This window comes from Onthophagus taurus, chromosome 1, assembly GCF_036711975.1.
Source record: "Onthophagus taurus isolate NC chromosome 1, IU_Otau_3.0, whole genome shotgun sequence".
Classification (NCBI taxonomy): domain Eukaryota; kingdom Metazoa; phylum Arthropoda; class Insecta; order Coleoptera; family Scarabaeidae; genus Onthophagus; species Onthophagus taurus.
The window spans coordinates 8,505,303-8,532,406 of NC_091966.1; the positions used below are offsets into that span (position 1 = coordinate 8,505,303).

At 33.0% G+C, this 27,104-nt stretch overlaps 1 protein-coding gene across 5 annotated transcripts in view; it reads right to left on the reverse strand.

The window, feature by feature from the left end:
• The window catches only part of LOC111414869 (NMDA receptor 2), a 165,273-nt gene extending 140,133 nt beyond the window's left edge, over positions 1–25,140 (reverse strand). Inside the window, exons 1-2 of one of the 5 annotated variants that reach the window (XM_071196248.1) lie at positions 24,800–25,140; positions 19,132–19,413 (exon numbers count right to left, since the gene is read on the reverse strand). In XM_071196248.1, coding sequence (XP_071052349.1) covers positions 19,132–19,413; positions 24,800–24,980 — 463 coding nt within the window. In that variant the 5' untranslated portion in view covers positions 24,981–25,140. Of the gene's footprint in view, positions 1–3,119; positions 3,521–19,131; positions 19,720–24,520 lie in introns of those variants that run through there. The other 4 variants (XM_023046324.2, XM_023046323.2, XM_023046325.2 and 1 more) reach the window with 4 other exon arrangements.
• Between the last annotated feature and the right edge of the window lie 1,964 nt (positions 25,141–27,104).

The following is a 27,104-nucleotide window of genomic DNA, read 5'->3' on the forward strand; positions in this document are numbered from 1 at the left end:
CCACTGCAACGCAGATACTCTTCTCAACTGCTGAACTAGAAGACATCAATGGATACGATGTGGTCAATAAGTATATGGTTTTAAAAGTTAAGATAAAAATAATGATTAGTGTATAAGACTAGTTTTAATTGGCAGCACAATACTGCTATTACAGAAAAAAGTAACATATGCCTATACCTTACATGATAACATGAAATGGAAATGCGGGACAACCTCTACTGGAAAGGCGAGCACAAGGAATTACATAAACGTTGCAAGGAAGAAAATATAACTTAACTGACTACATCTATAATAACTAATAAATATAAACAAGAGGGACAACAAAAACAATAGACAAATCATGCAAAGGAATGCGAGCTATTATAAAGTCAAATATACGTTTTGAATATCTGTTTATAAACATTTTTTATGTCAGTGCAGAAAGAATGACAAATCTGTGATATCCACGTGGTGAACACCCAAATTTGACAAAATAACCCATCATACCTTACACTATTGCAAACGGTTTGAAAGATGAATGGTGTGCAAAATTAAATTTCTTAACAACTTTCAAAGTTTTATTTGAAAGACTCTATTATTGGTCATAAAGGATGTTAGTTCCCCTTTATTATTTTATTAAAGCAATATAAAATTGTTTTACAAAATGCTACACGACAGGTAAAAATTGCAAATCTATTATTATATTATTATCATATTTTGGTGTCTAGACATCCAAATTTCCTGATTTTCCTAGTTGACCCCGTATAGTAGGTAGTTATATAATAAGCAAATATCATAACGACAATCTCTACTAGACCCAGACACATAGAGAATAATTAGAAAGAGCCATACAGACAAAATAGTTAGGAAGATGGATGGAAGGAACAAAAATGCCTTTACGTATACATATATCAGAAATCCCATAATTCCAGCCTCGTCTCAATATTTAATACAAAACTTGTGAAGTATTATCATCAACTTATAAATGGTGAAATATTAAAATAATCTCTGATGATTAAAGTTATGGCTACAACACATAAATGATATCTTTGTCATGTAGTAAACACAGCAAATATCGAGAATATCGCTAACCAATCATGAGACACTGATTTACGGATAAGCTGCATCAAACCATCAACTACTTCAAATGAATATGTTAAGACACAGCAAAAAAAAATAGCAAGGGATGTATCGCATAGCCAGATGACTGAAAAACAAAAACACATTAAGGTGATTATCTGTGGTTATGAGTCACAAGCAAACAACGGAACGCACTCGATAATAAAAAGCAACGTGCATTCAATAAAAAGAAAATGAGTTTGCTCATTATCGTACTAATGTGGGAAGTTCTATGTAGGTCAAACTGTTGAATAAAACAACATGAATGGGATATCGGATTAGGAAATCCCGAACTATCAGCTGTTGCAAAGCATTACCATGTGGAACGCTATCACAATATAGTTCGATATTTGCCAGAAACAGACGTTACTAACAGAAGATTACCAGAGAAGCAATTAAAACTTATCGCCAAAAGAGTAACATCAATAGAGAGGGTGGTATGAAAACTATTCTACAAATTGAGTGGCAATTACCAAATAATACTTATTGATTACTTATTTAAGGTAACCACCAATTTTTGTTAAACACAGAAATATCATATTACTTTTATGTAATTCTGTACAATACAAAATAGCCCTATTTTGAATCATTTAGAACGCTTTTAGTACAGACCCTTAATCTTTCTGGATGATCTGTTCTGAATTACAATGAAAAGCAATCCTTTACTACTAAGCACCGGGATTTCTATTGAACCCTTTGTTCGGCTTGAATTGAATTTCATCACACAATAAGCGCAATTGCGTATTATCCATCATCACGTACGCTACCCGGTGAATGACAGAGATTGGTTGACAAGGTTCATCAATCTTGAACCAGTCGATTTTCTCACAACATCCATCGCAATCCATTTGAACCCTTCTACAGGTTTAATGGTGGAAGAAAAAAACGTTTTCCTGTAAAAGAAAATGTATAAGAAATCGTTACATAAAAGAAAATAACGATTGGATTTTGCGTTTAGAATGTATAATGAAGTGGAGTTCAAATATGGATCGTAAAAATAAAGATCTCGACGCTTGGAATTTTTCCAAAGCAAAATCAACCTCGGTTGCCAAGTACACCCAAATACTAGTTTAGAGGAAAACATCTGAAAATAGCTTTTAAGAAATCAATATAATACAATTAAATAGAAATCGAACGACAAAGCTTTTATACCTACTTTTATATTTGTCATTTATTGGCTTTTAAATCCAATCTATTTATCATATAATTCCCAAAAGTATACCAAAAATCATGTATTTATTCCGGTTAAAACAAAAACACAGGATTAATTTATAGTCGACACGAGAATCGATTTGTTTAGTTTGAACATGCAGAGAGTGGTGTTCTTTGTTAATACCAGTTTTCAGAGGCGATGATTTAGAGGCCATTAAACAATTTAAACAATTTCGAGGTAATAACGATTTCATTTATCGTAGCGCTTTCGCATCGTATGCTGCGGACGTTATTCTGCTGCAGTGCTAAAGGTCACAGGGCGCGTTTCCACGTGAAAAAGGATCACGATACAAGTTCCTCCCGGTGGAATATACCAGCAGGTGTACGTCATTTACCTAGGGTCGGAGATTAATCACCTGTTGATCTATCTAATGTGACAGAAAATTGATATTTAGGGTGGAAATTGACGAAGTTATTAAGATCAGATTTTATGTGACCTTAAAAGTCACTTGATCGTTGACCCAAATAAAAATAATTATTAAGGAATATTTTTTACAATACTAAAATCAATTATTTAGGTTTCGTAGATTATCCTTTTTGGAATATCCTGTATAAACAAAAAAAAAATGTAAATTATGCACCCTCACGTTCTTGAAATTTTTCATTTATGCTCTAGATCCAAAGCTTTTTTTACATATTTACAAAAGTTGAAATATACAACACACGACATATTTTATTTATACGAATATCCAATTCATATTTGTTTGTTTACATAATTGCTAAAAACAATATTGATTTTTTAACCTTAATTTTCTAATAAAAAATTGCCATAAATCCAATATAAGCGAATAAATAAGAAAAATTTTAACCTGTAGGGCTTGGAGTCAGTGTCATCGAGACGTTGAGAACGTTATCCTTTGTAAAAGAATATTTTTTTAGCCATTCAAGACGTTTTACTCTGGCTTTATGTAACCCGGAGATGGCGTTGTGAATTGCTTTGATGTAACCCCTCATCCCAAATGTTGTATGCGGCAAAATTAGACCAACGTGCAACTGATCCTTGACAAGGTCCTTACTGATTCCAAATGATGTCCTCGCGCACTCTATTTTTTCTATAACCACATATAGTAGTAAGAACAATAATAATAGACACCGCATGTTCTTGTTGAATGTTTACGTTTATTTCTTATTCCAATAGTTTTTTTTGTGATGAATCTGATTAGGGTATTGGTGACACTCGCGCGTCGAACACGTCACATCCGGCAGGACGAACCGTCGTTGTCCTGGCGTCACGAGATGCGGGTGCACGAGTTTTCCTGGTCCGCATGCAGCCACCGCCCAGCTGTATGATCCGTCAGAGAGGGATACAACAACGGTTTCACCATCTGATGGAAAAGGATGGTTATATTGGGGCGCCGAATGAGGCGCAAGCGTCGTATCCAAGGATACCACTCTCGCCGGAATCCTTTGACGCCTGTGACCGCCAGGACTATCTTGCGGGATGACTTGAAAAGAAAGGACTACTTGAAGGCTCTTATTGTTTCCGTGTCCGGCGAATGTCATTCGGTCAACGGTTCTGCTGTGGTAACCCCTATGTATGTGTCCAAAGGAATTGAACTGATTCTGACCTCTTTTTATTCACCTACGTTATCTATGACCCCTATTTGTCCATTTATTTTTTTTGTTCGATGGATGAGCGCCCTTAATTGAGAAATAAATTTACCTATTTTTATGTTTTTTCTTTCTATCTGGGTTAACTCCACTATTTCATTTATTCAAATGAATATATTTTATATTTGTTTCCATGAAGTTGCCATTTAAATCACCTGTTGTTTATTTGAATCCTATCAATTTTATTTTTTTAAATTTAAATTTTTCTATGTTGAATGTGTTTAATCCTAGACTGCTTTTTGCATACGTTTTCTGATCCATGCCACCGTAAGTGTCTTGCAAGATACACATAGACTGTTTAATATTTTGGAATAATCAAATAATGAATGTAATGCTGGAATATGGGAATACAGATAAATGGCGCACTTTTATACAGATTACTGTTTGCATGACGAATACATGATGGGGTCTTGAAATAAATATAGCGAAGACAAAATAGTTAGTGGTAGAAGCAGACACAAAACATTTGGATATGGCTGCCAAATAAGAAGGTGCGAAGAGGTTACATACCTAGGGTCTTCATTTGGTAAGACTAAAAATTTTAAGACAAAGCTCATAGAATAAATCTAGAGCGTAAAACAGTACAATAGCGAACGGCATATGGTGGTCTGTTAATCGATTAATCGCAGAATATATCAGTCTATAAAAGATCTTCCATGGTATTGCTCTGAAACTTGATAAAGGCTACAAGTCTTAGAAATGAGTTAAAATAATGAACGCAGATGGAGATAGCGACATAATAGACAGAATAGAGGAATACAGAAGAAAAGGTTGATATGCTTTGAGCATTTGAATAAAATAGGCGAGAATATATGGCCAAAAGAGATCTGGCGGTGGATTCCACCAGGAACGCATAGAAAGGGAAGACTCCGGATAATATGGGTGCAGGGCATGAAGGAGGAGACGACGGCTAGATAATTGTCCACGGAGGATACACAACATAGGAAAAAATGTAGTGTTGAATGCGAGAAACGGTACATTGTACTGTATTAAACCGCTATGATGATAATAAAGTTAATATAGCGAAAATTTTGAAAAACATAGTTAACAAAGAGAATCGATTATCAACTTACAAAATCAATTGGTTGCCATTTAAACTGTAACAAACAACACAGAGCCTAACCGTGTTGTTAAAATCTGTATTGCGTATGGTAGAGAACAGGAAATCCATTCAAATCGCAATTATTTAATAAACAGCGTCCACAGCTTACGGTGTGTATACGGATTCTCGAATGCTCAATACGCATATTCACTGCATTACCAACCGCAATACATGTCACTTTTCAAAGCTATCATTGATGTAAACGTATTGTCAATAGCTAACATTAATAATGAAGAGGAATTTAATATCGTTGATATTTGCGTGGTATCTATAGAAGAGAACAAAAATAAGCAGAAATTGAAAGCAAAATTTTGGATTTATAACATTAACCCCTTAACGTACAAGCCAAAGTGAAACCTAGAGTAAAAGTAGATTATAATGACATTCCAATAACAAAAAAGGAAGGTAAATATTTTTTACAAATCTTCTCTTTCATTTACTGCATATCTCTGCTTGCAATACCTCAAATACTTTATAAACTAAATGGTGGAAGGTATCGCCTGCTTATTTTTGTTTCGACATTTAGAATTTAGAATAAATCTTGTGGAAAAAATAGTTCCAAAATAGTTACCAGGCAAGGAAGACTAAAAAGTATGTGTATGTACGATTTTAGAGTATGTCTCATGTTAAGTTTAAAACTCTACTACTAGATATACTGGAACCTCGTTTAACAAACGAAAATATAACATTCAGGAAATCTACAAGATCTCAAAAAAAGGATATAACTCTGCCTAAGGTAAGCACTCCGTCTTTGATCACTGTCGTGTCTTTCCTTTTCTAGCCCTTGACTTGGCCTTCCAGCTGACTTCGTCATTTCCAAACACTCAGGGCAATGTAAGCCTTGGTAGCCCTCTGTTTCTGACCTCTTCAGTAAGCTTATCTGATAACCTGGGTGAGAAGTTGAGCATCACATTCGATGTGGATGTTCCTCTGTCCTCGTCACTACCATAACTTAACTCCTCGCCTTGTTCAACACCATGCCCTCTTCTATAAACTTTTTCTTCTGCATATATTACATGATTGATCTGAGGTTGGGTATGCTGACCACCGAAGTTTCAGTTCTTCGCTTGAATGTTATAGTGATTTTTCTAAATGAAGACTGGAAAAGGGAAACAGATTATAAAAGACGAGAATTTCTCAAGTTCCTAGGAAAAGAATTGGCCTCGGCTTAATTGTCCATTACCATAAATTCTTTCAGTTCTAAGTTTCTCCCACGACAATTCCGTTCGATGCCGTATAATGAGTTAACTAATTTTGGATTAACATGGTGTCAATTATACATTGCGCTGCCTAGTCTTGCGCTTATCATTGCAATATGTGACGGTTACTTCTGGATAGATATAGTTTTAATTATGCGCCTCGTGCCTCGGCTTAATCAATTTTAGAGAAACATAATTAGCTAAACTTCTGATAAAAGATTCATTACCGTTTTATTCGATCAATCATACGCGAGCTTACTGTATTTACCACTTTTAGTAAAGAACTTAATAATCTATTTTTATATAGAGCGTCTCGCAACGATACAACTATTTTATTTGGTAATTAAAAAAATTTTAAACTGATTTTATTCTTTTTTGGTACCAATACAAATACAACAATAGAAATGTTTTTTATTTTATTCGTATTCTCCCGTATTTCATCGAGCAGATGGAAGGCATTGAAATCAATCTCGACTGAGCTGAGTGTATTTAATAATGTACGTTTCCTTACTATTCAATATAAATGCGGACCAGAACGAAATATGAATATGGTGAATAACTAGCTTATACGTATAAGTAGTTTTAAATTTATTTTGTCCCAAATAATATATGGCAAATTATATTCCAGAACAATTTTTTTTAATACTTCACAAAATAATAGTAACGATTGCCAGTATAATTTGAAAAACTGCTTCTGTTACAGGATTCTTAAAGAACTTTTAGACGGATTACGCAACACCGATGCATTATTGATGCCAAGTATTTGTCCTACTTTCGATATTTTGTTTACGTGGATGCCGAAATGTATCTCTATGAATTTCAATAGACTTCATGAAAATACAAATATTAGGAAAGTTGGAAACCAATGCAAAACATTGGCATTGTAATTTCGGATGAATTCGACAGATTTCCATATAACTATGAATCTATGAAAAATAACCGATTTATATTTTTGTTTTATTCATATCCAATGAAATATTTAATAGTAACAAATGGAATATGATGTGTAATTCAGATCCAGGATCTGAAATTTGAATATTCAACGCTCACTTACTTCATATACATAGTTTCAAAGTAATTAGTATCCTAGCAGATGCTATTTAGAATAATGTCACTGTAAATTGCACTTGCAATCAATATTAAACTAAGTTAAGGAAAGTTACTTGTTTTAAAACTTTAAAACTTCTCTATTGTAATCCGTTCTACATCAAGTCAAGAAAGTTAATTTCATTTCTCAGTACATTTTTAATACATTTTTTTTATTTCTCAAAAATATCTTGACATCATTTAAGAAGAATTTAAGATAAACATTTCTCTTTGTGTTTAACTTTAAAACTCGCACGAGTTCCTACTTTAGAAGGGGATAAAACCCAAACCACCACGAAGTTGAAAACACAAATAACCAGATTGAACAATTAAATGATGAAATATTTACCGAAAAGTATTTATTTAAAAAAATAAGATAAACCACTTGAGAATGTTAATTCTCCATGCTAATTTACGATAAAAATTGAATGAAGTTAGTGCAGTTGCGAAAAGTTCACAGAACTTGATTGGCTTTGGATTAATTAAACCGATGGAACATCTATTGAAATTCCGTCAACACTTCGTTCACTTCGTTTCGTGAATATTTGGAATGCAATTAGCCTCGCACTCTATCTATTGGAGACCAACTTGACTGTGTCGTTTCGATTTAAATCCAATTGGCCACATTCCTTTTACTGCTTCAATGAAATAACGAGATATTTCATAAAAAAAATGCAAATGATTCTTTTTTATTGAATTTATTTATTTTTTTGGAGATAATTCAATTAAAATCGGGGAAGTAATACAAAATCGTTAAGTCTGCGTTCACAAAGTTATAGCAATAAAGATTCCAATAAATGAAATAAAAAATTCTACTTCGAAGTTGTTTCTGAAGAAGGTTGCATCCGAAACTTTAAACACTTTTTCAAACGATGCACGGTTTAACCCAAAAATTTCTAGTTCTAGATCTAGTGTTAATGCTAGTGTTAGTTTCAGCTTTATTTGAAAAAATTCTGTTCTTGATAATCATTTGTGAGATGAGTCATAACTTATGACATTTAAGTCAATGATTGCATTGCGGTTTCATCTACAGATGCAGGTTTCTATAATGCAACCCGAGTACTTACCAGGCTGGTAAGTAACATAGTCCCTTTCTGCTGAAAGCTACCACGTTTTGATAGGATAGTTAATTAGATGTTGATTCAAAAATATAAAAGAGAGTAGAAAAAATAAAATAAGTGGTGAAAATAAGTTGCGGAAGGTATAAGAAATAATTTAAAAAATTCTACATACATTTTTTGCAAGCGGAATAATCGAAAAACAGTAACAGTAACACAATCGAAAGTATATGATGCGTATGGGCAGAAATCACGACCACGTCTCTCGAATCGCTGGTTCTCTAGCGCGTGGAACACTCGATGAAAGCGAACAAAAACAAAATTATAAAAAACTTGAAAAAAAATTGTCTATTTTGCGGTACAAACATCCATAATCAAATTCACAATACATCATCAATTACAATCTTTAAATGAAAGGTCTAAAATGGAAGGGAAACTATTATGTATGTTAGGGATGTTTATTGAAGTGGAATTACAGAGTGTGCATAACATGATATGGTGTGAGCTTCAGTTGTGGTTGCTTCGCCGCCACCATCTGCCCACCATATATTGCCAACAATTTCGCCAATATCATAATGCTAATAACACTGCGCTGCAAACTTTAACTTTTCTTTGTGTACATCAGTTGAGTGTTTTTAGTTAATTTTAGGTTGCTGATTTCAAATATGCCTTCCATTTTTTTGTAACACGTCACGGTTTTTTTTATTCCGGTTTGTCACGGCTGCGAGGACTGTAATCTTGCAGCACAGTGCAATCAATGTCTAGGGTATAATTTTAATAATACATGAGTAAAATCAATAAAACTAACATAATCGAAAATAAAATTTTTCGAAAATCTTAGAGGTCTAAGGAAATCATGGCAAATTCTCTAAAAATCCTTTGAAATTCTGGACTTTCTCAAACACCTCTCGTATCCATGGAAATACTAATATTAATTATTCTTGGAATTTCCATAGAAATGTTTTGAAATCCCTTAAAATTCCTAGGATAGTTTGAGAAATCCTCCACGATTCTTTAGAAATTCTTGGAAATTTTGCAAGATATTTTTGAATATCCTCTCAAATCCTTGGAATGATCTGAGAAATATAAACAATTGATGTTTCCAATAATCCTGTAGAAATACCTGAAAATCCACTGGATATTCAACTGGTTGAAAATTCCTGAAAATGACTGAAAATTGCTTTAAAAATCCTCTGTGAACTGATAGAAATTTCTATATACATATACTACTGGTGTTTCTAAATTGATGCGAAAGATTTCAAAGGATGACATTTCAGCAAAAATTAAGGGGGTCTTTCAGTCAAAAACCCTTCCCCACCGAGTTACAGCACTCTAAAGTTAAGAGATTGTTTTTATTTAATAAATCCACTATGGAGAAAAATATTGACGATTTTTATCACCCGAAAATGTTATTACAAGAGGCTGAAAAAATCAACCCCTATAATACTTTGCATCAGAACTTAAAACGTTCTGCGTCTACATTTTTCTATTTTATTTTCTATAAAAACTTGATTTAAATAGAGGGATTCAATACGCAACTTTTTTGTCTCTTGATATTTTGTCTCTCAGCATTATTTTATTTTTTGTGATCAAACTATTAATTTGTTAGTTGTAAAATGTCAAGAGATAAGAAAATTGCAGATTTTTTCCCTTAACCTTAGAGGGCTATAACTTGGAGAAGAAGGGGTTTTGAACTAAAAGTTATATGAAAGACACCCCTTCATTTTTGTTGAAAAATCACCCCTTGAAATCTATCGCATTAATTTAGAAACATCTGTATATTTTGGATAATTTTTGGAAATATGTTGGAAATGCTTAAAAAATTCTAGATATCCTGAAAAAATTTGATTATTAAAGTATATCGTTAATATTGAAACTTTTTAGAAATCTCTGGAATTTAGTTAAAGTCTTTGTTTAAAACTTAGAAATCCTCTACACACCATTAGATATTCCTAGGAATTTAAGGAAATAACAAATTTTCTGGACAGTTTTGCTAATTCTAGAAATTCATGGAAATTATAAGAAAGTCTTAGATTCCCATCGAAGTCTATAGATATTTCATTTTCATAGAATGCCACGGCAATTCCTCAGGAATCATTTGATAATTTCTAAAAATAAATGGATAGCCCTGAACACTTTTGGAAGCCGTTATAAATTCTTTGGATTTTTTTTAAATTCTTTGTCCAATGTTAGAAGTTTCTATATTATAAAGCGAGCATCTTTGTTGCATCCCACATTTTAATCGCCATTTTCTCTTCTCTTGCCATTCTTCCTCTCCAATGACTCTGTCGTTCATTACATTTCTTATTCCTTCCATCCATGTCTTCCTTTTTTTCTTCTCTGTTTCGGAACCTAATGTAGTGCTTTCTTGGACACTCCTCTTGGACTTTCTTCTCACATATTTGTCTCCAGTACTTCAAAGCATCATGGACGTTTCTTTGTGAACTTCTTTGTTCATACTTCATGTGTCTGATTTTATTTTGACTGGTTTTAAATGAAAATGGAAACTACGGATACTAATCGTTTTATAAACAAAATACAATCTGTTATATGGGATTCACAATTGCCTAAATATACCAATAGAGTATTAAAAAGAAATCCCTAGTGTGAAGTACATAAGTATTCAGAAAAGTTTATTATAGAGTACACAGAACCAGGATATACTTTGAGCTTATCTTACGTACATTTTACGATTTTATATTTTCACGTGCTGCCATGGTAACATATTGCGAATTTATGAACAAGTGAATTTTCTAATCCATCAATACTTAAAGTGTGACTATACTTAAAGCCTGTGTCTTCACTGAAGTTCACAAAATTATATTCATTAGTCGGTCAAAAATTTTAAATTTATTTCTAAGTATCGTAGTATTTATAGATCTGCTTTTCTCATGGCAAAAATTTTCCAGTGTAAGGTCTTTGTAAATATTCCAAAAATGTAATCACCGTTATCACATACAGGCATTCTTCTTCTTCCAGTCTAGCACTGCAGTCTTCTATGAACTTTGGCTTGCTTCATAATACGTTGGCATTCTGATCTGTCACATCGTCCTTCCATCGTTTATTTGGTCTTCCTTTAGAGATTTTGTTTTTCAACTTCACCGCACCTTCGGGATTCTTTTCCAGCTTTCAAACATTTTTTCTAATAGCACCAATTCATAGGCTTTCTCCAAATTGATAAATATAAGATGTGTAGATAACGCCCAGAGTCCCAGATCTTCCTAGATGGAAACCGCTTTGTTCTTCTATATTTTTGTTAGCATATCATATTTATTTGTTATCAATATATCAACCCAACCCACACTTTTTTATAATTTTGACGTACAACCTTCTTTTGGAACTAGTAACACTTAGCTACCGTGCTACCGGGCTACCGTTATACACTCAATATCAATACATACTTAGAAATGTACCATTAGAAAATTGTAGACATACATGTAAAATTCGGATATCTAAAATCCTCCATTAACCTTGAAAACTTTTAGAAATCTCTGTAATTTTCCGAAAACCTTCCTTGAAATCTTGAAAATCCTCTATAAATTATTAGACTTGGTTAAAGAAATCCCTTACAGATGCTCTGGATATATTTCGCATATCTTAGAAAGTCTAGAAACTGATTGAAATTGTTAGATATCCTTCGAAATCCATAGCTGCTTCACTGAATCCTTTACAAATTTGACAAAAAAATCTCATTTCAAATGGAAGCTTCTTTTTAATTGATTAATAATTTATTAATCATAAAAATTAAGATTTTAGAAGAAAATATCTTAACAAAAAATAAGGAAACAATTCAGTATTGAGTCTATATAGTCAATATTCAGTACTTTCAATCTAGCTCGAAATGAACCAACAGCTAATACTCACATTACTTTGTTGTTTACGTTCTAGATTGGAGGCTTTTTTATTCCGTTACTAAATTTAGAATGAAGTTTCGTCCAGAAAACAGCAAAAGCAAAAACCTACATTTCCTGTTTAGATCGATACATCCTCCATTCCATTTTCATCCTCGATATTTTTATTGAATAAACGAAACGAGAAAGGAAGTTAAACTTTCGAGATTTATTCATATAAATCATAAAATGTTTTTGCTTTTATTTTTTTTTATAAAAAAATAATGATGCAAGATAAAATTGTTTTTGTAGAAAAATTTTTTGTTCCCTATATATTAGGTTTAACCCTGCGAACGGGAGTGTTGGTGATAAATTTGCTCTGTTCATTAGGAGAGGACAGACATCCCTTTTCGTATCTAGCTTACGGATAATTTATCGCTAACGAAAACGTTTGCGATTTTGTAGTTTTCCTTTTTTCTCCGCCTCAATTCGCCAAAAGAATAATCGATTATGACTCCACGAAGCTTTATCAGCGGGGCGCGGCCTAACTGATGAACCGTAAAAAATAACTTCACTTTTTCGCTCCGATGATTGTCTTTTAGGTTTCCTTTTTGGGAAATCACGTGAAACGGAAAACTCCGCGAACGTGATTGACAATCCCCCTCGATTTATTATCATCATTCTTTTTTTTTGAAGACTTTCTTAAAACCATTGGGTGTTATCTTAAATTAGCTATTTTTATCGTGAAAGACATAAATTTGGAGACCAGAATTTTTAGTCGGAGTCAATTTTTGATTTAACTGTAATCGGATTACTTTGTGCATGCAAATAAACAAAGGGCTTGGTTATCATAATAAAAAGCTCAGGTGTTCTAACGAGTTACTCTTTTTGCAAATAAACTTGGAAATAATCTTTTAATTAATCTGGTTTGTGATCTGTGTGTGGGCAAACCGTAGCGTTAACTCCAAAACTGTGTTAAGCTATTTATTTGAAGCAGGCGACTCTGCGTATTGCCCCCCGGTCAATATGTTACATATATGATGAAGAGAAATTGCATCGACATTGAATTGTAAAGAAATTTAAATAATAAATCAAAATTACAACTAGATTATTAAATTAAATTCACTCTAATTTATTAACAAATCGGTTCGATAATAAATTAAGGTAGAATGGATACCTATTAAAATAATTAATGGTAATAATATAAACGCATTATCATAAAATAAAATAAATATTAGCAGATTATGGGAAAATGGAATACATTTATAAATGGTTTTTCCGGATTCATTTTAATTTGACAATTAATGAATGAGTGGAAATAACCCGATCCGTTTGCGGTTTGTGGTCTTGATCAATATTTCAACGCAAACCATTAAATTAACTCCGTTTACACTTCGTTCCCGTTTTTCCGTACACTTTCATCTTCCGTTATCCACAACAAATTACCCCCTCTTGAGAAGTCTCTTCTCGGTTGAGAAGAGTTAGTAAAACCATTTTAATCAACTTGAGCAGTTCGAAAACAAACTCATAAATGAATTTATTAAATTAAAGCAACCAATTTAATGTAAGTGGTTTACCAGTAAAAAATTGTTTGAATAAGTTTTCTTTTTTGGATTATTTACGACGTGACATTGAAAGTTGGCAAGTCCCCAATCTTTTTTTTTTATTCGGGAATATTGGTGAAACCAGTCGCAAACATTGCTTTCGACACGTACTTTGCACCGTAAAGAAAATTTTTCTAGGTTTCTCGAAGGAAAGCGAGAAAATCTTGACATAAATCAAATAGAAAACGTTGAATATCCTGCAAAAGTCCCAAGGATAGCGTAGAAGGACATCACGTTGTCAATGGATGTGATGATTTTGCGGGTGTATACAAGAAAAGTTTGTATATCGTTTTTTCAAATTTTACATTTCATTTTTTCTATCATTGTATCAAACTTTTTTAAAAAATCATAAAATAATTGCTAACCCTGCAAGCTAATAATATAGTGCAACTTAACCTTAACTATCTTTTATAACCTCAAAAAATTTTATTTCTTAACTCTATACAGTCTTGGAGAAAAAAAATTTTTTTCTTTAACCACATTTTCAACATATATCTTATTAAATAGGCAACTTTAAAATGTATATAAAGTAAAGTAGTTATCTTGGAAGCTTATAATTTGGTACAATCTAACATCAAACGTTCCTTTATAACCTCAAAAAGTTTCATTCCTTAAATACACGAAATTTTGGAGAAATCAATCTTTTTCTTTAACCACATTTTCAACATACGTTTATTTATATAGCCAATTTTTAAACATTTATTCTGAATAAACTGGTCAACTTGGAATCTTATAATTTGGTACAAGCTAACATCAAACGTTCCTTTATAATCTCAAAAAGTTTCATTTGTTAAATCCTATCAGTTTTGGAGAAAACAATTTTTTTTCTTTAACCACATTTTCAACAAGTGTCAAAATAGATTAATGATTTTTAAAATTGCATATAAAATGAATTGTTTGTCTTGCAAACTTAAAATTTGGTATATGATATCTTCAAAGATTCCTTTGTAATCTAAAATATATCCACTTCTTAATTCTAAACCGTTTTGAAGAAAACTTTTTGTCTTTAATCCATTTTCAAACGTCAATTACCAAATGTTCGTAAATTTAACTACAAAAAGTATGTCCGTAATTTAATTTAAAACCAACGCTTTATTGAGTTTTAGCGTTTCAACAGATGTGAAGTCTCGAATCGAACGCCTTAATTCGAGGCCCTTTTTCAGTTCAAATAAAAACGAATGCAGATTTATAGGACCTCGCATTTGTAAATTAATTTTTATTGTAAATTGGATACATATTGAAACAACATCGAAAATTGACGAATAAATTGCAAGGATCTCTTGAGAGTATTGATGGAGATTGGAATTCATAACCAAATTATGTACATATATGTGAATTTTTAATTAACAAATGTTTACGGGATATTGATGAACTTGATATGGCTGGAGAATTGCTCGTGAATTTTAAAGGAACGTTGGAATGAAAGCTTGACAACCACAAAGGATTACAATAACGTGGGTAGCAATTTATGAATTCTGATGATGGAACTGGTTAACTTGGAACAAGAGAAACCAATTGATTATGACGTTTATATCAATAACACTAAAACGGTTACACATACAGTTTATTACGATACAAAATTACTTCATCTAGAATTTAATGAAAATAAGAATCATGATGTCTATAAAACATTAATTAGTACGGGATTAAAAAGATTAATAAATAACAACTAATAAACTGAAGAGATAAAGCTAAAAGTGTCTCTGTTAAAAACTAACTTTACTGGTATTTATAGAATGCAAAAGGAAAATAAATTTGTAACATTTGGATCAATTTGGCAACATTACAAATTAGCTTCAAAAATTCTTAACAATTTGGGATCCACTTAATTAATTAGACATCATTACCATCATTACATTAGCTTTCAATCATTTTGAACAATTTAGACAACTTTTCAATGATTACCAAGTACTTTTGAATTATTTGGAATAATCTGGAGTAACTACCCACAACTTCTCAACGATTTAGACAACTTTTCAACGATTGAGCATTTTGAACAACATGTAATTGCTATGAAGCGGCAATAATCCTTTGAAAAAGTTTTCAATGATTGCCAACTAATCTTCAATCATTTCGATCGTCATAGAATAACTATGAATTAAATTTCAATGATTGGGACTAATTCTTAATGATTTACAACTAATTGTTAATCATGTTGGCCAACCTGATATAATTATAAACCTGTTTTGAATAATTTAGATAACTTGTCTGTGGTTATTAATTACTTTTGAATCATTTTGACAACCTGAAATAACGATGAGCCAGAGCTCAAAGATTCAAACAACTTTTGAATAATTAAGCAATGATTTTAAATAACCTGGAATAACTGTTAAACAGTTTTTAATGATTTCTAACCAATTTTTAATCATCTTGCACAACACCGCATAGCTATGAACCTGTTGTAAACCGTTTAGACAAGTTTTCAAGAATTACCAACAAATTACCAATTATTTTGAATATGATGGCATAACTATAAACCCGTTTTCAATGATTTTCAACAAATTTTCAAAAATTTTGAACAATACGGCATAGTTATAACCTGGATGTAAACCGTTTAGACACCTTTTCAATGATTACCAACACATTATGAATATTTTGAACAAGATGAAATAACTATGAGCCTATTTTCTATAATTGCCAACCAATTTTCAATCATTTTGAGCAACTCGTCATAGCTATGACGCATTTGTAAAACGTTTAGACAAGTTTTTAATGATTGCCAACCAATTGTCCAATGTCCTATTAGTAACCAATTAAACTACTTTTCAATGATTACCAAGAAATTATCCATCTTTTAGAATAAGATTGCATAACTATGAGCCCGTTTTCAATGATTTCTAACCAATTCTCAAGCATTTTAGACAACACCACATAGCTATGAACCTGTTGTAAAGCATTTAGGCAAGTTTTCAATGATTACTAATAAATTATCCATCATTTGAACAGGGTGGCATAACTATAAATCCGCTTTCAATGATTTTCGACAAATTTTCTAACATTTTGAACAATACGGCATAGTTATGATCTGGATGTAAACCGTTTAGACAAGTTTTCAATGATTACCAACACATTATAAATATTTTGAACAAGATGGAATAACTATGATCCCATTTTCTATAATTGCAAACCAATTTTCAATCATTTTGAGTAACACGTCATAGCTATGACGCATTTGTAAAACGCTCAGACAAGTTTTTAATGATTACCAAGACATTATCAATCATTTTGAACAAGATGGCATAACTATGAGCTGATTTTCAATGATTGCCAACCAATTGTCCAATGTCCTATTAGTAACCAATTAAACTACTTTTCAATGATTACCAAGAAATTATCCATCTTTTAGAATAAGATTGCATAACTATGAGCCCGTTTTCAATGATTTCTAACCAATTCTCAAGCATTTTAGACAACACCACATAGCTATGAACCTGTTGTAAAGCATTTAGGCAAGTTTTCAATGATTACTAACAAATTATCCATCATTTGAACAGGGTGGCATAACTATAAATCTGCTTTCAATGATTTTCGACAAATTTTCTAACATTTTGAACAATACGGCATAGTTATGATCTGGATGTAAACCGTTTAGACAAGTTTTCAATGATTACCAACACATTATAAATATTTTGAACAAGATGGAATAACTATGATCCCATTTTCTATAATTGCAAACCAATTTTCAATCATTTTGAGCAACACGTCATAGCTATGACGCATTTGTAAAACGCTCAGACAAGTTTTTAATGATTACCAAGACATTATTAATCATTTTGAACAAGATGGCATAACTATGAGCTGATTTTCAATGATTGCCAACCAATTTTCCAATGTCCTGGTAGTAAACAATTAAACTAGTTTTCAATGATTACCAACAAATTATCAAGCTTTTAGAATAAGATTGTATGAGCATGGTATCGTTATCACCTGGTTGTAAATCTTTTAGACAAGTTTTGAATTATCACCAACAAATTATCAATCATTTTGAATAACATGAAATTGCTTTGTAGCGATTTTTAACCTTTTGGAAAAGTTTTCAATAATTATCGACTTTCAAATATGTTAAAAAACCCGAACTAACTATGACCAAGTTTTCAACCATTATCAACTAGTTATCGTTTCATTAATTAATCATTTAGAATATCTTGTAATAGTTAAGCATAGTTCACATCTCAGTTCTTAATAATTTATTCAAGTTTTCAATAATTACCAACCAATATTAAGTGACTTTGAATAACCTGAAGTAGCTATGAACTATTTCACAACGAGTTTTCTGGTTTGCAAACATTTGAACGAAATTATAAATTAATTAAACCGGGTTTTGACCATCAAGTTATGAAGCTTTCAGTAACATTAAACAATTTTGCGAATCTGTAATCAAAGCCGATTTAATATTTTAGTCGAACTATACCTCCAAATGGACAACGTACGCTACAATTGAAAAAGAGGTATTTGTAATGTGAAAATGATTCATTATCAACATCAAACATTGAAATATTAAGTGGAATTATTGAGCGATTACCGATTGTTCACAACCAGCAGCGTATTCAGTTTTAAACCGCTTAAAACCTCGTGGAAAGTATCCAATTCTGCACAATAGTTATACAATTTTCTTTGATGTTTCCAAATCGATAATGTTACCTAAACCCCACTAATCCCTCTTAAATCATGGGATGTCACCCGGATATAGCAACATTATCCAATTTCACTTGTACCCGCGTTGATGTATGTGCTCCTCACACCGCCATCTATGTCAACGACGCTGTAAAATCGTGCATAACATATCCAATACTCCCGTTTCATTCAGTATCAATTTTCGAAACGCACTGAGGGCAGCAGGTGGGTTTGTTGTCCGCGGTACATATTAACAATGAAATATGGCCATTTACGTACACTGTAGGTGTAAAATAACATGAGAACCCCGTTTCGACATTAACATTCATGGGTTTACTGTCCATTAATCAAAAAAGGAAAAAAAATATCTACAGTAACAAAAATTTGATTATTCAACAGTTTCTGTTTAATCCTGAAAAACTGATATAAACTAACTTAATCAGCACGACTAAGTTAAATAACGAATTTTATTAATGCGTTCGGAATAGTTAAAATTTCGTGCAGTTTTGAAATCTTTATTAAGTAAATTGAATTCAAAATGGATAAATTATTTATGAAGACGTGTGCCAAGGTTTCCACACAAATTTTGGCAATGAAATTGTTCTAACACTGCCAACAGTTCAATATTTTTAATAAAATTATGTCATAGGTTGATATATCATCAAATTATTTTTATTAAAATAATAATAAAAATATATAATTAATAATAAACTTTACCTATCGGACTTGGTGTTAATTCTTTCATAACAATATGAGATTGCATATCGTAACGTTCAAAAAGTTTTCCAAGTTTTTTCCCCAATTCTCTCTTGGTATTTTGAAAAGCTTTAACATATTCTCTCCTGCCAAAAGTAGTGTGAGGAACTACCATCCCAACGTACATCTGTCGTACTTCATCTGTGATGCTACTAGCGGAGGTAGTTGCCAAAAACGTGGCTGGTGGAGGTTCTTCGACTACGAATGGAATCATTGTCGTTGTAGTACGAAAGCCTCGCCCTCCTGAACCAACTTTTATGCCGCTTCCTCTCGGAGGAGCACTAGCATTCCGTCCGTTAACATTCGCTCCAATTTTCAATCCACCGCCCCTTTGAATACTAGTCGAAGAATCTTTCCAAGCTGGTCCACCACTTACAACCACAGCCACCAAAAGAGTTAATGATAAAAAATTATTATAAAAATTCATTTTTAAACAAAGAAAAATTAATTTATCAAATAAAAATTTTTTTTTAATTGTCTACATGTTCGTTTTTCAAGTTGATTTTTAAGCGCGTAATTCAGAGTCGCAAAATGTTGGAAATTAGGGGATGTTCTGGTCGTGAAGCGCGGTATTGTACGACTGACGCTTCCTTGCATTGCGGAATTGCTACGCCCCTTTCATTTTCCGTCTTGCGCACAACTCGGCGAGTTATTTTTCAGGGTGGAAAATACTATCACAATGGACTTGACCACGGAAAGGTGTCACGATACATATCCGGTGCATTTTCCGCTACAAGAAAGTAATAGGATACAAGATAAAACCATTCTCTCAATTTAGCACGAAGAAAGAAGGAATTTCGTAATTAATTTTGTAGAAAATTTAAAAAAAAAATTGCTAAATCGAAAATTATTTTTGTAAATTAATTTGTAAAATATTCATGGGAAGTTTATTACTTGCACATAAACTATTCATAAACTTACGATCCTATTAAGTTTTCTTTGACGTGTTTGCTAATACCAATGCCTGGAATAAAGCTTTATGCCTCACAAAGTTGAATTAGGGGCCACACTTTTTGCACAACACCACGACGCGTATACTATGAACATATTACGGCCCCATATTTCGTCATAAACTGCGTAGTTCTTTGGACTTTGTGCATAGCGGAAGTCCCCTCATAATATATTCCCAAACGGAACGCTCAAAGAGTTATATAACGCTTTCTGAACAGTTATCAACACCGATATGATAATGAAAAGGAATTTTATAATCTTATTTGGAATTAAGAATTCTAATTTAAGCGAAATTAAACACCAAGTTTGAAAACGAATTTATTTTAAGATTTTTGTTTCTTTTTTTGACAAGGAAACGAATAGGAATGTAATTATTAAAACGTAGCTTCTCAGAGAGACAAATGGTATTTGAACTTCCCTAACAATATCCTTTAAGCGCTTAAGATTTGGATAAAACATTGAGTATTATGAAGGCAAAACGGTATTCGAGTGAACTGAGAGAGACTAGGATTCGGCAACTTAAAAACAGTAAACTTTTTTGAGTGCCTGTGCGTCCCAATTTGTCAATAAGCGGATAAATCTACGATTTTTGCTACAATACTTAGGGATTTATATTTCTGTATAAAATCTGTTTGCAGGACGTAATGTTATGCATCTAAACTGTGAATCCAACTCACCTTTAAATTTCTACCCCAACCCGTACAGTACCAAGAATATAATCCAAAACGGCCTGTATCACAATGCCTAAATCCATCAATTTGAACGTGTCTCGAGGAGCAATTCCTTCCTTCCAGCGTCTTTCGTTTTCCGCTAGATCATATCTAAGCGTAAATCCCCAGCCGTAACATCTCTTCTGAAATTGTTATGGACAAAAATCTTTTCAATGGACCAAATAAATCAAGAATGAGTTTACCAAATTAACAAACATTTGAACCGCTTCAAAAACCCTGAACTCCGGTGGTATGAGGTTACCACCTGCCTCGAATAAAATTGGATAAGCTGATGCAACCGAAATGGGCACAAAAAACGAACCACAATGAAAATTGGATGCTGTAATATAAAATCTTTCAATAATAAATATTAAGATATAACATTAAAAATGAACAGACAACACCAAATATGACCACAGTGATCTAGATAGAGATGATAGAGCTCGCTCAGAAATTGGAATGCTGATAGCTGAGTTCTATGCAAAAATTGATATACAGAATGCTATCAGAAGAAATAGCAGCAAATAGAATTTACGAACAACAACAGGGATTCAGAAAAACGAGAAATTAGACGAAATTTAAATCGTGATGAATGTGTTCAAATTGTAATTTGGTACAATGAAGGACTAACAAATCGCGAACTCGGTAGAAGGTTTGGCGTGAGATTTCTGCAGAGATTTGTAAAAACCAACGATTATGCTAGACGACGTGGCCAAGGCAGGCCACGAGCTACAAATGCGGTGGAGGATCGATTTTTGCTACTTCGAGCACTTAGCGAACTGCGGTTCATGGCACTGCTGTTAGTTAGTAAAGATACCATAGGAAGAAGACTTCGTACTCAAAATTTACGACCTCGGGCAGCAGCTACTGGTCCCAGATTATCTGCAAACCACCGAAGAAACAGATTGGCTTTTGCAAGAAGGCACGTGGATTGGGAAATCCATCATTTCATGGGAGCAGGTGTTATTTATTGATGAGTCACTGTTTTGCCTTGTAAGTTTTGATCGTCCGTCGTCCAAGGCTGTAAAGAAGGCCAAATGAAAGATATTCCACATGTAGCATTCGAGAAACCTTATTATTCGGAGGTGGTTCAGTGATGGTATGGGGTGAAATATCTTTAACAAATCGCGTGGTACTTTTTATCGTTGATGGTGGACTTCTGAATTCTGAACGATACATAACAGACATTTTAGAACCTTTTGTGATAGCTTTTACACCTTCGACTGGCCACCCTGTAGTCCAGACCTGAACCCAATTGAGCATCTTTGGGACATAATGGGACGGATGATTAGAAGTCAGCATCCACCACCTAACAGCTTAGACGAGCTGTGACAAAGTCTTATTCGCGTATGGGAAGATATCCCTCAAGAAACCATCAGATCTCTAACTGAAAGTATGCCACGACGATGTCAGGCTACAATAAGAGCCAGAGGTGGTAACACTAGTTACCGATAACCTAAATACGGTTCAAGTTCTTTATGTTCAACAATAATGATTATTTTACATGATTTTGTTTATTTTTAATTTTCGTTTATTTCCAACAATTCATTTAAGTCAAACTTATTGTTATTATCGAAATAATTCTGTTTATGTACTCTATTCTTAATATGTTTTTCAAAATGTATGATAATTTTGACTTTAATTATAATAAATCGAAAAATATAAGTGGTGCGTTAAGGTTGAAATATCTCTGAAATAGCAATAGACACCTGAGAGAAGAAATCGGAACAGAAGCCACAAGAGTAGTGGTGTAGTCAAAAAGTAAGGTGAGGATCTATAAAACGTTTGTAAATCTGATGATGACATACAACATTGAAACAAGGACGGAAAACATCACAACCAAAAAGCTTCTCAGAACCACAGAGATGAAAGTTTTTCAAGCAACTGGTGGCTACTCTCTGCTAGCTGACCGCATAAGACAGGAAGATATCAGGGAAAATGTGCAGGAGTAAGTCGGATAGACACGCGCAGACGGAAAGAATGGAGAGATCATGTCGGGAGAATGCCAAAACGCAGATTACTGAAAATCTGAACTACTGAATCGCCAGAAAACAAAAATCACATAAGACCAAATCTCCTAGAGGTCTCGCTACCAGCATCATCGTTAAAATAACTGTTTTGTAAATACTATATTGTATAATTGGTACAATTAAGATGCGACCGTTTTGAGGATGAAGGAACTTTATGTCGTCGCCTTATTAGAAGATAATACATTGAGATGCATGGAAAAGAAATGCGTTAGGGATGGCCGCTAAATCGAAAAACAGCGGAGTTACGCGTTTGTAACTAGAATGCAAAATCATGGTAGCAAAAAACGGCCACTCATGCGAGTTGTAGCGCTAATTACATCACCACTTCGGGTTCAGTCGAAAGTAAAGCGATGAATTTGCGTCGAAGAGCTGAATGGGGTGAACAACAAGAGAGATCGATTGTTTCGTTGGTAAATCACAGCTCCAATATGACAGGTTCGGGTCACAGTAGTCGAATTGAATGACAGAAAGCACAAAATATATCCTCTTTATCGTTTTAGCCATTACAGTTCATGCAACAATTAATATAATATTGAAAGGGCGCTAAAACGAACTACTCTCACCACTCCAAACTCCCAATTCAAATAAAATCCTATTTACTCTTGTTTATCATGCAGCAAAATCGCCAAATATTTCAGTACGCCCATTACTTTTGTAATAAAAATTAATTTGTAATTTTTTTTTTGGATTCATCAAAGACGCTTTTAATGAATTAAATCGTAATATATTGAACAAGGTTATCCATCACATCAGCAGTGCATGATAGAAATTATGAAGGTAAATGGTGGCAAAAATTATTAGCTGCCCCATTTATGATATCAAATTGCTTTGAAATGCAACATAAAAAAATAGCAATATATTTTAATATTGCTATTTTATCTAATCCATAGATTAAGAAAAAAATTTTTTAATTGTTATTGTGCTGTGAGATTGTTGCCATGAAAGAATCGTTAATGTAGTGACGCATTTTTTGTGTCGAACACTATTTATGAAGTATACGGTTTCTGTTCAGCGCAAATTTTGTCGGTGATAATCGTCAACGTGGAGTGGTAAATTTGTCAGAAACCATCTACCAGTGAACACAAATAGAAGTGCGGAAAACTGTAACATTAAGTGTAGTAGTACTTCAACATCGCATGGTGTAATCATTCGTAAAAGTACAAACCACGGTACAAACATCAACCTGCTAAACCACGGCTTAATTTAATTGTTTGAATTAAAATATATTTACAATAAACAAAAATTATTTATTATTTCATAACTTTATAAAGTTTGAGACCTTTTACAATACGGGTGGAAAATAGATCCGATTCGATTAGTAACACCTATTTCGATACCTGTCTATTTATGTTTACCATCGATTGTCTTTTGCCATGTTGGCAAATATTGGTTCCAATTTGCGAATTTTCCGTCGAACAAGGATAATTGGATTTGTGGAAGACGACGCGTATTCGTTGATGTGTTCGCGGTATTTGTAACCGGTACAACTGAAACTGCAAAAACTATGTTAGCACATAGTTTCTGCGTACAACTGTCGATAGATACAAATTTATTAATGTTAAATTCTTTCAAACAGTCCCTCACCTTTCAAACAATTTTGAAAAATATTTATTAAAAAAGTCAAAAAATTAATTTAATTAGTTATAAAAAATTTATTACCTGTAGGATTAGAAACTAATTCCTTCATAGCAATATGCATCTTCAAATCATATTTATTAAACATCTTCAACAATTTTTTCTGCAACTCTCGTTTGGTATTTTGGAACGCTTTAATATACTCCCTTCGTCCAAAAGAAGTATGTGGTACAACCATACCAACATATAATGGTCGTATTTCATCGATAGCCGTTGGTAACAAGGATGACGACATCGAAAAGAATTCCTCGAACAAAGGCGTGGTTGCGGTCGTGGTACTCCTAAACGTTCTACCACTGACACCGGATCCGACTTTAATTCCAGTTCCGCGAGGTGCGCTCACATTTCTACCATTGACGTGTGTTGTACCGATTTTAAGACCACCACCGCGCTGTATCGTTGTTTCCTTCCAAGCTGGGCCGCCGCTCACCACCGCTGCCACCAAAAGTGTTAAAGAGAACGCGACAAAGTTCATAGTTGCCATCAAACTAATTATTTCTGTGAAGTTGTCTGAATGAAAAGTTTGTAGAAACCGCGAGAATTAATCAGAAAATGCCGCTGTGAAAATTGGTTACGTCGGATATTGCGGTCATCGCCGGTGGTGACGCGAAGTCGCGTGGTTGTTGAAGGCGTCGTGACCTCCCTCTTGTTGCTATCCCGACGCGTCGAATTGTGCAACTGACGTCGGCCGTGCATTGCCGAAATACTACGCCCCCGTCACGTCCAGACTTGCGCACGAGTTAAATATTTTTTTTTGTATTGTGATGGGGCAAAGAAAATTTTAGACAAAGAACAAAGAGCTCATACATTTTTCTTTGCGATAGTTCTGGTCAAACAGTTCTCGAAAAAAAGCTTTTATCTTAACATATATTAACAATGTCTTCATTTACTCTGTAATATAGAAATTTATATGCCAACATTTATTTTTTAAAAGAATACTTTTATTAACAATGAATTTTTGAATATAATGTTAAATATATACAAATAATTGGGAACTCAAGTAATTTAATTAACTAGGTATAGCATATTTTAAGAAAATTTAAACAAAATTTGTTAATAGTTATTTAATATAGTTTTAAGGTAACAAAAGTTTTGAAATATTCAATAATTATTTTGTTAAAAAACTGCCGATTAAAGTATACAAATTCACGTACAAAGCTGTTTGTGAAGGCTTTAGAATTCCCTGGATAGTTAGTTAAGGAATTAAGCAGAGCACTGTATTCACAATTGCACAACTAAATTCAGAAATTAAAAAGAAACCGAAGTAATTTTGTATTCATCGCGTACACTCGAAATACATAAAGGTAACATTAACAAAAAATGTGCAGTGATATATTAATGAGGATCTTTTGAAACATGGAAATAAAAAAAATTATGTTAAGCTGAAATTTTACAAATGCAAAGAATGCCTAAAATTCATTTATCTACGACTGATTGGATAAGTTATCATTACCGCATTCATTTAGGCTGATTTGAGTTACATAATGAAATTCATTTACCGCACTGGTTTCATTCCGTAACGCATTTTTAGCCCAATCAGAACAGACTTAATTTATTGAAACGAGCAAATAGGTAGCACTTTTTCTTTTGTATACAAGAATAAATATATAAGAAAAAGTGTATAACAAGTTGTATATAAGAAAAAGTGCTACCTATTTAAAGAGAAACAATACTATTTATTATAAACATTAATTGTTATGTTTTTACATTTCGAAACACTTATTCCAGATGAGGTCGCTGAATTTTTAGTTGTTATTTCTACAGGTTGATTGCTGCTGTCCTCACTTCTTGAACGTTGTGCACCTAATATTTTCTGAGCTACTTGTTTTTTATTTTCCAATGAGGTATCTATATATCCCTCTGCAACGGTGTTGGATTTCCATCCGCCATGTCGTTTAACAGTTAACAGATCTCCTTCAGTATTCGCCAACAAAGATGTTGATGATCGTCTGAAATAATGTCCCGTGTATTCTTCAGGATTTTCTAATTTTAAACATAACGCAACTTTTTTTGGCATACTACCAAAGGTATTTATGCCAACAGGCTGTTTAATGCAAACTCCCTTTCTGTATCCAATGAAGAATCGTTCGTGATGGGCGTGTTGGAGGTGTAAGTGGTAATATTTTCGAATTATTTCGACCATAATTATTCCTTCAAAGCCTCCAGGCATTATATAAAATTCACGCGAAACATTGGTTTTTGTGTACGGAATGTTAATACAAAATACTTGGCCATCATCCTTAACATCCTCTAAAATCAATATTGAAATAGCTTAAGCAATTTACTTTAGCCAGTAAAAAACTACATCGTCCGCTTCTTTTAGAAATTTTTCTATGTTGGTTTTCGACAATACCTTAGACTTTTTCAGTTTATACATCTTACCTTGTCTTTTTAAAAGAGCGACTAATTGAGTATAATGTCAACATTCTTTTTCATAGATCCATGCAAAGACTTGACGATTTATACTTTTTCAAATGTCAAAATAGACATTTTTAAAGAAATTGATTTTTAAGTAATTTTTAGCAGTCGTAGATAAAATGTTGTATATCACACGCGGGCTAGAGCATAATTACAGTACTCGTGTGATTTGTACACTCGTACAGTAATT